Source organism: Pan paniscus, chromosome 23 (assembly GCF_029289425.2).
Source record: "Pan paniscus chromosome 23, NHGRI_mPanPan1-v2.0_pri, whole genome shotgun sequence".
Taxonomy (NCBI): domain Eukaryota; kingdom Metazoa; phylum Chordata; class Mammalia; order Primates; family Hominidae; genus Pan; species Pan paniscus.
This window is the reverse complement of record NC_085927.1, coordinates 35,985,937-36,000,856: the sequence shown is the minus strand read 5'-3', so window position 1 is coordinate 36,000,856 and position 14,920 is coordinate 35,985,937. Positions and strand designations below refer to the sequence as shown.

At 45.6% G+C, this 14,920-nt stretch overlaps 1 protein-coding gene across 1 annotated transcript in view; it reads right to left on the bottom strand.

Annotated features, from left to right (window-relative positions):
* Positions 1 to 14,920, bottom strand: part of MYO18B (myosin XVIIIB) — a 268,281-nt gene that overhangs the window by 34,745 nt on the left and 218,616 nt on the right. Inside the window, exon 38 of the mRNA XM_034948321.3 lies at positions 3,515 to 3,645. Coding sequence (XP_034804212.2) covers positions 3,515 to 3,645 — 131 coding nt within the window. The remainder of the gene's footprint in view (positions 1 to 3,514; positions 3,646 to 14,920) is intronic.

Sequence of the window (14,920 nt, the reverse complement as noted above, 5' to 3'; positions counted from 1 at the left end):
CCAGGTACAGGCACAAGATGCATTTCTTTACACCTGGTTTTCTGTAGTCGTGTCACACCTCACAGCAACTCTGAAATGCAGGTGATGTCCCTTCCAGCTATGAGACAGGTGTTATATGGAAACTAGAGATCCAGTCAAGGGAAAAACATCAGAAGCCCAGCAGGGAGGAAGATTTAAGTCCCTAGAGACAGAAGATCATGAAAAGTGAGAAGGAAAAAATTCAGATTGGATTCCAGGGCATGGAGCTCAGAAAGGGTAGATCAGAACAGAGGAGACAGATAAAGGTGTCTCTTATTAGGATGAGGGTGACAGCAGGGTCCCTTTAAAGCCAGAGGGGATCTCTCCCCTACGCCAAGACTGGAGTGATGTCTGCAACTTTCTGTGACCTCACCACCAGGATCTCATTCTCCCAGTGAGATGTCTGTCCCTTGCTTCTTGTTTTCCTTTTCATTTTATAATGTTTTTATTTTTAACTTTTGTGGGTACATAGTAGGCATATATATTTATGGGGTACATGAGATGTTTTGATACAGGTGTGCAATGCGTAACAACCATATCATGGAAAATGGGGTATCCACCCCCTCAAGCAATTATCCTTTGTGTTACAAACAATCCAACTATACTCCTTTAGTTATTTTTTAATGTACAATGAAATTATCATTGACCACAGTCATCCTGCTGTGCTATTAAATACCAGGCCTTATTCATTCATTCTAACTACATTTTTGTACCCATTAGCCATCCCACCTCCTACTGTCTATTCCCATAGGTTAAATTGTTTTGATTTTTATATCGCACAAGTAAGTGAGAATATGCAATGTTTCTCTTTCTGTGTCTGGCTTATTTCACTTAACATAATGACTTCCAGTTCCATTCACATTGCCGCAAATGACTGAATCTCATTCTTTTTTATGGCTGAATAGTACTCTATCGTGTATAGGCATCACATTTTCTTTATTCATTCATCTGTTGATGGACACTGTCCCTTGCTTCTTGTTGCACCTTCTTCCAGCCTGTCACCCACCCTTCAAGCATGGACCCTCCGCCTCCTTCCAATTTGGTTATGTTTACTTAACTTTTGTTGTTTACTAGAAAAGCAATCTCTTGCTATGCAAGTGAAAATAATTTAAACATTTTGTATACTGGCCAAAGATGGTTGTAACTACAGCCATTCATTCCTGGTGTAATTCATGCAAAAGCTCTATTGTTTCTATGAATGGGGAAGCCAGCCCAAGCATCAAACAAGTAATATTGACAAAAGGAGTTTGTAATCACACTAAGTTCTGCCATGACACTAATAAAACAGGAGGAGGGGGCAGTGGAGGTGGAATCCTAAATGCAACCATGAGCTGGAAAGCAGCTGCGAGATCAGGATTTGCCCTTTCACCAGCAGTTTGGCAGCTGTGCCAATTAGCAGGGAATGGCGGGAATACTTGGAATGTGCATGGAAGCCACTTTGGCACAAACTGAAGAATTTTTTTTAAGACAAAGTCTTTTATTTACAGGCAAAACATGAACTTTTATTTTCTTACTTATTTTCTGAGACAGGGTCTTGCTCTGTCACCCAGGCTGGAGTGCAGTGGCACAATCACAGATCACAGCTCACCACAGCCTCAAACTTCTGGGTTGAAATGATCCTCCTACCTCAGCCTCCTGAGTAGCTGGGACTACAGGTGCCACCATGTCTGGCTAATTTTTAAAAAGGAGTTTTTGTAGAGACAGAGACTCCTTATGTTTCCCAGGCTGGTCTTGAATTCCTGGTCTCAAGTGATCCTCCCGCCTTAGCTTCCCAAAGTGCTGGGATTACATGTGTGGGCCACCATGCCTGGCCAAGAACATGGAGTTTTAGAGTCCAGTGGCTCTCCATCTTGCTCCTGCTGAGCGCAGACATCATTACTGGAGAGTCTGAGGTTACAAACCCCTCAGCAGCTATGACCAGCCCAGGACTGCATTAAGGGAGGAGGTTATGCACATTCTAAAATTAGGTATATGGAGTACATAACTTACATGAGCAAAATCTCCTAAAGAGAGTACTAGTAGAGCTAGAGATGTGTGTGCATGTTCATTGCACAGATTTCAGAAAATATAAATAAACTTGAAGAAAAAAAAATTGTCACCCGTAACGCCTTTCCTCGGTGTTAGAATGTTGGTGTATTTCTTCCAGTTTTTTTCCTTGACTATTCATAGTCAGCTCTAATATAGACAATATAGACGTCTGGTTCTTCCTTCTGGCTAAACCAGAGCTGATTTGTAACCCTCTCTGCTTCCTTTGCCTGTCTTGCACCCACATGTCCCAAAGGTCAGCAGCTGCCCCTGCCTCCAGCCCTTAAGAGGGTGTGAATGGCAAAGGTCTGGGTAGGAACTTCAGCAGACCTGAGTTCTAGCTCAGTGTATGAAGCTAATTTGCTGTGTGACCTTGAACTTCTCTGCAGTCAGGGTCCTCATATGGAAACAAAGAGGGATGCGTTCCAAGGACTGATGTTTGACTGTCCCGGCTGCAGAAAATAACAGCCTTCGCAGAGAGGAAGACTAAGAAAAACAGGCTTTTAATGTGGCCTGCTCAGGTGTGTACGGGGGCAGCTTGCAGGCAGCAGGAGGGAACCACCCTGTAGATTCTTTATTGAAAAGCTATGTAAGGAAAGTGTCTTCTCTGCTACCCAGGCTTTGCCACAGAGGCTAGAACGGGGGCAGGTATGTGTGGCAAGACAGGCAGCTGTGGTTCCTACAGAAGCAATAAGCCAAGGGTACAAAGGTAGCTCCTGGGAACAGAATGCTACAGGAGTTGGACAGCCTGGACCCATGTGCCCAGCTGGGATACCTCAAACTCTTTCCAGCTGAGCGGTCCACCTGTGGCCTGCAGTAGCTTGAGACTCAAGCAGAGATGGTGAAAAGTAGCCTATCTTCTGAGAAAGGCAAGAAGCCCTGCCATTGAACTTGGGTGGTCTCGCTAATCACCAGCCCAACTTTGCATCCTTGAATCAGCCATTGCCCTTGTAAAATAATGTCCATTATTCTGTACAATCATAGCTTCCACTTATATAGCACTTACATATCTGTCATGTTCATCTGTGAACTCAACTCTCAACAACAGCCCTAAGAAATAGGCAGTAGATTGAATATATGAAACTTCCAGTCTGTAGGTCAAAAATAGTCCAATCTTGGCAATTGCATGTGGTTCATCCTAATATTATTATGCCCATTTTACAGATGAGAGAATTAGGCCAAGATTGGACATGGAACTCGTAGAAGACCATACGCTAGTCCTTGTTCCAGTCACACTGCCTCACTGAAGGCTTGGTAAGCTGGACTGAGAGGTTTTAGCAACAGCAAGGAGAGGTTAAACCAGCAGGGCAACATCGTCTCTCCTTACCCAAGTAAACCAGGGGTGCCTCCAGCCCCCAAACATCTTTGGGTTTCCCAGTGAATGTGGCCCCAGCCCGGCTAAAGGGCATAGAGCTCCCCAGGATGCCGCCCACCTGCCGCGCCCAGCCCTGCCGAGCCCCTAGCAAGTTACCTCTCAGTATCACTGTCACTGGATGCCACTTCTTCCAAGGCAGCCTGCAGGTCGGCAATCCGCCGAATGGATGTCTCCAGGTCTGTCTGGAGGGTTTGCCTCACTGCTGCAAGTTCCTCCACGTACTTCTCCTGGGGACAGAAGATGCAAACACACGTTGGCCTTGGGCAAGAAATGCACCACCCATGCATGCATTGGGGAAGAGACACGCCCCAGGCTGAGCCTAGTGTTCACTGAGCACCTATGAAGCGGTAAGTTCTCCATCAGAGGCTCTCTCTGCGGACAGATTTATGGGATCCTCAACCAGGTGTTCCATGTTTCATAGAGGAGGGAATAGCTACTCCAGGGGATGGCACACAGAGCTTGCTCACCTGTGCAGGGGGTGCTGCTCCCACTGCATCTGACCCCAGGGCCATGCTCTGAATCTGCACCACCACCCACAGTGGATACTCAGCCCATCTTGGATGGAGGAGTAAACGTAAAAACCAAGAAGGGTCATGGAGTCTGGTTTAGGAAGCTGAGCCTCAAGGATAAATCTGGTGCAGGAGTTCATGGGGAGAACATAACAAAGAGTTTCCTTTCAAGTCTGTCCCCTAAACACCCCCACCTTGCTGTCCTCACAGCAGCAAAAGCAAAGATGAAAAACCCAGCTGGGCTCCCTCCAGAACAGGCAAGCACGATGGGCATTTACAGAGCTCTTTCTGTGGCCAGAGCTGTGTTGAGTGTTTTGCAGCCAGGATCTCACTCATGCCTCACAGGCCCAGCAGGTGAGTCTTTACTCTTCTCCCATTTCACAGATGAGGAACTGAGGCCTTAAGAAGCAAAGACTTCATGGCGGAGCTGGAACTCAAGCTCAGTGCCTCTGACTCCCCTCTCAGTGCTCATCTTCGTGATCAATACTTTCTGGTACTTTTCTAATTGGATTTTATCTGGACTCTTGGGAAAATCTCTGACTTTAATTTGCAACCTACACATTGCTACCCTTTAACACATAATGATTGTTACCTAAGAGTGATTTTGCCCCCCAGGGGACATTTGGTCATGTCTGGAGACATTTTTGGCAGTCGCAACTTGGGGAAATGCTGCTGGCATCTGGTGGGTAGAGGCCAGAGATGCTGTTCAACATCCTACAAGGCACATGACAATCCCACAAAGAATTATCCGGCCTGAATGTCCACGGTGCTGAGTCTGAAACCCTGGGTGAGACCCAGCATCTAACCTCCTGGTAATTAATTCATCTTATGGGGGATAAATCAAGACACAGAACACAGCTCTATGCCCGAGGATGTTTGCAGCGGTGCTACTGATGACAAGGAGAGGCTGGGATCTGCCTCATCACCCAGCAATTGGGAATGGTTAGGGAAATCACAGTGTGTCACTTTGATGCTCTTAGGCAGACATCAACATTAGAAATAAGAATTGTGGCAGCGTAGAGTGCTTCTTTGAAATAACATGAAGCAAACGGAATAGATCCGAGCAGTATCATGCTCAAATCTATGCAGATAACACTCATGGAGAATTGAGAATATTTATGGATGGGGCAAAGCGGGGTTATAGATGGGATTTTTCTTGTAACCGGCTCTAATTAGGTAAAGTTTATTTTTGGACTGCTGTGTAAAGGAACATACATACCAACTGAGGACAGTGGGAGGGGAGAAATTTGAGGATGTGGGGTCAAAGCGCAATTCCCAGCTCCCCATGGAACTGAGTAGCTAAGTGAAAATGAATGGTTCACAGCCCCTCTTAGCCTGGAGTCATTTTTTTTTTTTCTTTTTTCTTTTTTTTTTGAGACAAAGTCTTGCTCTGTTGCACAGGCTGGAGTGCAGTGGCGTGATCTCGGCTAACTGCAACCTCCACCTCCCGGGTCCAAGCAATTCTCCTGCCTCAGCCTCCCAAGTAGATGGGATTACAGGCACCCACGACCACACTTGGCTAATTTATGTATTTTTTAGCAGAGATGGGATTTCACCACGTTGGCCAGGCTGGTCTCGAACTCCTGATCTCAAGTGATCCACCCACCTTGGCCTCCCAAAGTGCTGGAATTACAGGCGTGAGCCACTGCACCCGGCCTCATTTTTCTTTATTTTGCAGATGAGGAAACTAAAGCCAGCAAGGTCAGTCAGCGAGGTCACTCAGGAAAGGCACAGAGCTGGGATCTGAACCCTGGGCTTGGTGGCTCCCAGTCCAGTGCTCTTTCTGGGGCTATGACTGCATTCCCCAACGGAAGTCAGCGAGGACCATTACAGGGACACACTCAGCTCTCTGCACATTGGCTTGCCCATTCACATTATTGTAAGTCTGTGCCTTTCCAGTGTTTTCTGATTTTAAAGAGAGAGAGAGAGGCAGCAGGCAAAGACTGAGTAAGCCTAAGGGCCAGGTCAAGCTAATGAGAGGGAGAAGGGGTGGCGGGAAGGACGCCATGGTGGTGGCATGAGAAGGAGCTGCCAGTCCATCCCAGTTGATTGAAGCCACCAACTGTGAAATCCCCATCTCAGCCTTGACAAGGTGAGAGACAACCCGAGGTTGGGGCCCCCAGGCTGTCAGAGGAAACAAAGGACACTGAGGGACTGTGAAGGAGGGGGTGCTCACCCCAGGACATCAGCATGTCAGCTCATAAATGCACCTAGAAAACAGCTAGGTGCAAAATCCCGGCAGCTTCTGGGAGCATCTGCCCAGGCTCCACTCTTTTTTTTTTTTTTTTTTTGAGACAGAGTCTCACTATCTCGGCTCACTGCAAGCTCCGCCTCCCAGGTTCAAGCCATTCTCCTGCCTCAGCCTCCCAAGTAACTGGCACGACAGGCACCTGCCACCACGCTGGCTTTTTTTTTTTTTTTTTTTTTTTTGTATTTTTAGTAGAGACAGGGTTTCACCGTGTTAGCCAGGATGGTCTCGATTTCCCGACCTCGTGATCCACCCGCCTTGGCCTCCTAAAGTGCTGGGAGTACAGGCGTGAGCCACCGCGCCCGGCCAGCTCCACTCTGTTCTAGTGGGCCAGGACAATGGTGTCACTGGGCATTAGCCACTTTCTCCCAGATGTGGCACCTGTATCTTTGTAAGACAGAGGCAGAAAAATCTGTATTTCTGTCTTAGATTCTATCCCAAGTCCACACATCTGGGCCATTGTGGGTTATGTGTTAAGTACAGTGAATCCTATAAGCATTGGTTCAATGAATGTCTAACCAAATGACCTGTCTGAGGTCACGCCGCCGGGAGACCACAAAGCTGAGATGTGCATCCAGGTCTTGGGTTCCTAAGTGGGAACCCTTTAAGTCACATGTGCTGAGACATGAGAAAAGGGTACAGACGTCCCCTCCTACTTTTGCTTAAGTGAACCTTGCCCATGTCAGTGTCATGCAGGAGCAGCAAGGTGTACAGTCCACATCCTCAGGGAGCTTCCCAGAGGATAGAGGAGAGAGACAGAAGGAGGCACTGTGTCTCAGGGATGGGTGGGCCTCGGCTGGGACTAAGCAAGTGGGCAGAAGAAATAGGAGTCTAAAATGAGTCAAATCCACAATATCATAAAAGTGAAAGTAGGCTCTGGAGCCGAGCTGCCGGGGTTCAAATCCCAACTCTGCTGCTCACTGGCTGTGTGACCTCCAGCAAGTTACAGAACCTCTCTGACCCTCAGTTGTCTCACTGGGGAAATGGGGCCAGTAGCAGACCCTCCCTCACAGGGCTTTTGCAAGGAGTAAATGAGCTTGGCAGAGTGGAAACTTGACCAACAGTGGCATAGCTATCCTTTAATTCTCATAGGAGAAGGAGTCTCAGGAAGAACAGTGTCATCCCCAGGTTACTGAGATTTGCCAAGGTCACAAACCAAATAAAAACATTGGAATGCAGGACTCTGGCTCTGAAGATTTTTCACTATCCTACATAGAAAAGACATGAAAAAAACAAGGGCTGCATAGAAGGTGAGTTGGCTTAGACACAGCAAGAGGTGAGAACCAGAAAGCCATCGTCAGTTAGGCCAGAGTATGTGGACCAAGGACAGGGTTCGCGGATCTGCCACTACCTTCCACCCTCCACCGTTGCCCCCTTGCCGCCCTCTGCATCCCATCCTCCATCTGCTAGGGAAGCATCAGACTCAGTGGGCGCACCCTGAGGAGAAAGCTTGGAGAAATTTAGTGTTGGTGTAATCAGCAATCAGCAAATCTTTCCTGCTTCAACTCCAAAACCAAATGGAGTCTGCTGATTGCAGAGACCATTTCATTAGGCTAAACAAATGCAGTGCCCCAAACAGTCTCCCTGGGACAGATAATACAAGGCCCCAGCCAGAGACCCCTCCGGAGACACGGAAGGGATGCACAAGCAGAAGGGGAAGTGAGCCAGTGCCCCTCTCATGAAACAGGAAGTGGGCGGGAGGCAACGACAGCATCTGACAATCACGCTTGCTCGGGCTTGGCTCAGGGCTGCTCCATGAAAATGGGGTTGTGTGCTGAGGTCGATTGTGAGCTTGGTCTTCTCTGTTATTAGCTCTCTTTAGAGATTTGAAGCATGGAGAGAAATTGGGAGGTGGGGGATAATTAGGATACAAAATGATTTAGATAGTTAGATGCATAGATAGCAGAAATCCACTAAGATATATACCACATTCCCAGGGTTATCTAAAACTACAATATAATGGTGTACACACTGTAGACACACATCCATATATCCTGGTATATATTATATATTCATATATTATTCATTCATACATACACATATACATTTAATAAACATTTGTTGAGCACCTACAAGGCGCGGCACTGATCTAGGCACCGGCGATACAAATAAAGTCCTCACTTCCACATAGTTTATGTTCTTGCAGGGAACTAATCTCTATCTGTATTACCAGTGTCTGGAACACAGGAGGTACTCAATACATGTTTGGGGATGAAATGAATGGTGCTATTGTATGACTATTAGTGGCGAATGAGGGAAGGATAAGGGATAAATTATACATTCTAATGCATACATAATATACATGATACATACGTAATATATGGAGGATATATATATCGTGTACACAGAGATCAGTACAATAATATGTAGTATGTAGATAATATGCATACTTGCCGACCTCCCCAGCATCACTTGAGAGAACTATGATTTCTTGTTAAACCCCCGGGCTACTCCCTCTGGAGCATATCACAGAGTTGCCCATGTGAGAAGCGGTTCATATGATAATTAATGGCTGCAATTAAAATCATCTCCTCTTGTGATGTTCAATTAGAGGCTAATATTTAAAACTGTTGTTTGTTGTTTGTTTTCTCTGCCCAGAGCATCTCAATCTTCAGAGGACCCTCTCCTCTCTGCAAATGGACAAGACTCTCATTTGTTAATTTCTGCAGCTCTGGAGGTTGCCTCTCAAACCTTCTGAGGTGTCTCCCAAGGCCCCCCAAAGTTAATTTCACCTGTGCCACACAATTTACACTATAGATCAGACTATCTCAAAACACTTTTGAAACTTGACGAAAATTCATCTTGTTGCTTTCTTCTGATTTAGCAAAGACAAGCAGAAAATGTTACAGAGCCTGGTGCTGAAAAAAATTACACACACATATGCTACTATAAATATATATAAACATGTATATATGCAAACGTGTGTGTACAATATATGCATGTGTAGATACACACCCAAATATTTCCAGCATCTAGCACATAGCATACCTAACAAATATTAAGGATGTATTTATTAGAATCTGGTTGCTGATTAGAATTAGCAAACAGCAATCCCTTCTGGCTTCAACTTGAAAATCGAATGGAGTTGAATTTTGCCTGTAACACGTACTTTATCCTATAGATCAGGGTATATCCTGAAACCCGATGAAAAAATCAAGTATTTTCATATCCTTAAATGTTTAACAAACCTTGAACATAATAAATATGTGTTAAATAAGTGAATATATTTATATATATTTCTTGCATACACAGGCACTCTGCTAAATGTTCAAAATATTTTATCTCATTTAATCTTTATTGAAACCCTCAGAGTCAAGTACTATAGAAACATAAAAAGTGAGCTGAGATTATTGCAACAAAGTGGTAGCAATGGCTATTATCTCTCTGTGGTAAGATATCAGGCAATTTTTCCATTCCTTTTAGCACTCCTCAAGATTTTCTGTAAAGAATAAGAATTATCTTTATCATAGGCAAGTTAAAAAATATATACTTTATTCCTCTCTGATGCTATAATGAACAATCTCCTCATCCACCTGCTCCATGCTGAGAGGGAATCTTCATCACTTTGTCCTGTCCATTTTACAGATGAGCAGGCTGAGGCTCAGAGAGGTTAACTCATTTGCCTAGGGACACACAACCAAGAAAAGATCTAGAGCTAAGCTCAGGTCTCCTGACGGCAGTCCATGGCTCTGTCCAGCTTTGCTTCTAATTGTTCCTGTTTCATCCAATGATGCCAGGTGAGGGAATCTTTCCCAGAAAGAAAGGCTATGAGGAACTGCCATTGCTTCCTTCAAATTGTCCGAGGGTCACTTGCCTGGGAGAAATGAGGCTGACGCTGGAGGGTGTGAAGTGCGGGAATAAAAGCCCTGCGGGCTGGGCGGGGCGGCTCATGCCTCTAATCCCAGCACTTTAGGAGGCCGAGGAGGGTGGATCATTTGAGGTCAGGAGTTTGAGACAAGCCTGACCAACATGGTGAAACCCCAGCTGTATTAAAAATACAAAAAATTTAGCCGAGTGTGGCGGCATGCACCTGTAGTCCCAGCTACTCAGGAGACTGAGGCAGGAGAATTGCTTGAACCTGGGAGGCGGAGGGTGCATTGAGCCGAGATTGCGCCACTGCACTCCAGCCTAGGTGACAGAGCGAGACTCCATCTCAAAAAAAAATAAAAATAAAAAATGCCCTGTGAATTGTGTTCCAGCAAGAGCTCAAAGGCCACATTGGTAATGGAGTGAGCATCAGCAGGTGGTGTTAAGCTCCACTTTGGGAAAGGAAAGAGTTGGAGTGGCCCTAAGAAAACCCAAATGTATGCCCAGTCTCCAGCAGGAATAACGACTGGGAAGAAGTTGGTCATCATTCTACAGGGTCCTTTCCTCATAATTATCCTGAAGATTCATTGCATTATTCTATTTTTTTCTTTTTCTTTTTTTGTTTTGTTTTGTTCTTTGAGAGTGAATCTTGCTCTGTCACCTAGGCTGAAGTGCGGTGGCACGATCTCAGCTCACTGCAACCGCTGCCTCCCAGGTTCAAGCAATTCTCCTGCCTCAGCCCCCCAAACAGCTGGGATTACAGGCACCTGCCATTATGCCTGGCTAATTTTTGTATTTTTAGTACAGATGAGATTTCACCATGTTGGCCAGGCTTGTCTCTAACTCCTGACCTCAAGTGATCCACCCAGCCCCAGTATTATTCTATTTTTATGATGTGATAGCAGACACAGAGAGACTCATCAAAGGTCCCAAATTCATACAGCTAGAAAGTGACAGATTAAAAGTTGGGGCCTTCACAATTTCTAAAGGGTCAGCAAATACCCAACAATACCTCCTGTCCTTTTCTTCACACATGGCAGGCATGTCTAATCAATCATAGCAGAGACCCAAGCAATCAGGGGCTAGAATCCATTCTCTCAACTCACCAAGCCAAGTGTTTCATTCCAGTGATGTCCTGTGCTTCATCTGCCAGCATCGATCAGAACTCTCAACTCTGCTACACTTTTTTTTTTTTTTTTCTTAGAGATGGGGGTCTCACTCTCTTGCCCAGACTGGAGAGTGCAGTGGTACAATCACAGCTCACTGTAACCTTGAACTCCTGGGCTCAAGTGATCCTCCCATCTCAGTCTCCTCAGTAGCTGGGACTACAGGCATGCACCACTATGCCCAGATATTTATTATTATTATTTGTAGAAACAGGGTCCTGCTATGGTTCCCCAGGTTGGTCTCAAACTCCTGGTGTCAAGTGGTCCTCCCTCCTTGGCCTCTCAAAGCACTGGGATTACAGGCATGAGCCACCGTACCCAGCCTCTGCCACATTTTTAAATGATCCCAATCCTCCTAGAAATGGTATTCAAATCCTCAAAGAAGATATTTATATGAGTTAGTTGGTTCGCAGGTTTATTTCTCCTTAAAGATTGGTGAGTATTGTGTGGATCTGAGTGAAGCTGAAGCTAATCACACTTCCAGAGAGGCCCTGGTGAGTGCGGAGAGGGAGAGATGCAAACTGCTAACATCACAAACAGCAGGAACAGAACTGGCTTTGGAACAAGATGAACCCTGAAGCAGCTACGCAAATCCCAAAGAGTTACTAATCCTTTCTTACCTTCAGTTCCTCATCTGGTAAAATGACAGTACTGTATTATTCCTTGACAAAAGGTGTTACAAGGAACAAATGAAATAATGTAAGATTGCGTACACCTCGCCTACCTAAATTGGTAGCACGTACTTGGTCCACAGGTTCCTATTTCCTTCTTTCTAAGTAAAGACACGGGAAATATGAGGGCTGCTGGTGTTTACTGAGGACAATTTCATTTTTCAGAAAATGATGTCTAAGAATCTATTACTTGTTTTGTTGAAGCTGGAAGGATTTTACAGAATGCTTTGGGAAAGCCAGGAGAGATTAGCAACAGCAGGAAGGCCCTGCCAACCTAGGGCTGGACAAAAAAGCCAAGGAGTTGGGCCATCCAATGGGAAGTGAGACCTCAATAGCGCTGCCCAGAGGAAATGGGCTTCATGGAGGAGGAGAGTCCCTGATAAGATATGGATTAAAAGGAGGTACTGCTGCTTCCATGGATGCCTCAAGGCAGTGCCAAAGAAAGATATCCTGTCTTCTCCCTTTCTTTTGACCTTCAGTTGTCCATCACTGCCTTTCATTGGCAGAACCTACCAGAAGTCAAGGAAACCAGGAAATGTCCTTTTCTGTAATTCTACAGCAGAACAGAGAAGGGGTAGGAGTGGATCTGAAAGTGAACAGGCAATGACTGGCTCAGAGCTCTGAAGGATCCAGGATCATTTTAGGCTTCATTATTTCAGACAGACAACAGGGTTTTCAGTCTGTACAAATTCATCAAACTGTTCACTTACGTGATTTGCACACTTTTCCATGTCCATATTTTGAGGAAAAAGTTGTAAGACATCCAGAATTATGATCTTTTTTTTAATTTTAGAGACAGAGTTTCACCCTGTCACCCAAGCTAGAATGCAGTAGTGTGATCATAGCTCACTGCAGCCTGAACTCCTGGGTTCAGATGATCCTCCTGCCTCAGCCTACTCAGTAGCTAGGACCACAGGTGCACATCACCACATCCACTTAGGTTTTTTCATTTTTTTAGAGATGGGGTCTCACTATGTTGCCCTGGCTGACCTTGAACTCTGGCCCTCAAGTGATCCTCCCATCTCTGCCTCCCACTGTTGGGATTAGAGGTGTGAGCCACTGTGCTCAGCCACCAGAATTATTATTTTCAAGGCTGCAGAATCAAGTGCAGGATTACAGATCCCTATTCTGTACTAGTTATGTATTGCTGTATACTAGGTTACCCAAACATTTAGAGTTTTGAAATATCTAATATCATTTATTATCTCTCATGGTTTCTGTGGGTTGAGAATTCAGGAGTGGCTTATCTGGGTGGTTCTGGCTCAAGGTATTTGGCAGGGTGTATAAAGTCCTCCCAAAGATGTCTATGGTCTAATCCGGCAACATGTAAATCCGTTCCCTTGTATGGCAAAAGGCATCTTGCAGATATGAGTATCTTAAGGATCTTGAGGTAGGGGGAGATTATCCTGGATTCTCCAGGTAGTCCCTAAAATAATCATAAGGGTCTTTGAAGATGGAGGCAAGGGGGTCAGTGGGGGAGAAAGCAGCAATGTGGATGTGGATGGAAGCAGAGATTGGAGTGGTGCACCCAGGAGCCAAGAAATGCTGGCAGGCACTAGAAGCTAGAAGAGGCTGGAACAGATTGTCCCCTGGGGCCTCCAGAAGGCACCAATCCTGATGATACTTAGTTTTTAATGCCGTTGGACTCATCTTGGACATCTGATCTCTAGAGCTCTAAAAGAATAAATCTGTGTTGTTTTAAGATACTGTGTTAGTGGTTGCTTGTTGCAGCAGCAATAGGGAATGAAGACAGGATCTATCGAAATGCCAGCCAGGGCTTTGGTTGTCTGCAGGCTTGACTGCAGCTGGAGGGTCCCCTTCCAAGCAGGCTCACTGATGTGGCTACTGGCTGGAGGCCTCACTTCCTCACTAGCTGTTGGCAGGAAGGCTCAGTTCTCTGCCTCGTGGATCTCCCACTGATGTGGTTTGGATCTGTGTCCCTGCCCAAATCTCATGGTAAATTGTAATCCCCAGTGTTGGAAGAGGGGCCGGCCTGGTGGGAGGTGATTGGATCATGGGGGTGGATTTCCCCTTTGCTGCTCTCATGATAGCAAATAAGATCTCATAAGATCTGGTAGCACCTCCCCCTTTTCTCTCTTCCTCCTGCTCCAGCCATGTAGGGACTGCCTGCTTCCCCTTCAACTTCTGCCATGATTGTGTTTCCTGAGGCCTCCTTAGCCATGCTTCCTGTACAGCCTCAGAACTATGAGCCAATTACACCTCTTTTCTTTATAAATTACCCAGTCTCAGGTAGTTCATTATAGCAATGCGAGAATGGACTAATACACCCGCTGAGCTGCTTCAGTGTCCTCATGACACAGTGGATGGTTTTCCCATAGCAAGTGATCCAAGAGAGAACTCAGCAGAAGCCAAATGTCTTTTTATTATGTATTTTTATTATCATTCTTTAGACACAGGGTCTCACTTTGTAGCCCAGGCTGCAGTGCTGTGGCACCATGACGGCTCACTGCAGCCACAAACTCCTGATCCCACGTGATCCTCCTGCCTCAGCCTCCTGAATACCTGGGAATACAGGCATGTACCATCAGACCAGGCTAATTTTTTTATTTTTATTTTTGTAGAGATGGGGGTCTCACTGTGTTGTCCAAGCTGGTCTTGACTTCCTGGCCTCAAGTGATCCTCCTGCCACCAAATGTCTTTTATAGCCTAACCTCAGAAAGGACAACCTATTACCAATGACATAATCAATATGTCACACAGAACAACTCTGATGCAGTAGGGGAGGTGATAACACTGGGGTGTGAATGCCAGAGACACAGATCACTGAGAACCATCTGGGAGGCTGGCTGTCACAGTAACATCAAAAGATCTTCACATTTGTCCCATCTCAATTGATTCCCATACCTACAAAGGAAGAACTTCTCATCTCGAGAAACACATCTGTTTATGAGTTGAATCATATCCCCAGAGAAGACAGGTTGAAGTCTTAATCCCCAGGACTTCAGAATGTAACTGTATTTAGAGATAAGGTCTCTACAGAGGTAATCAAGTCAAAATGAAGTCAGCAGGATGGGTCCTAATCCAATATGACCAGTATCCTTCTAAGGAGGGGAAACTTGGACACAGAGATACACTCAGAG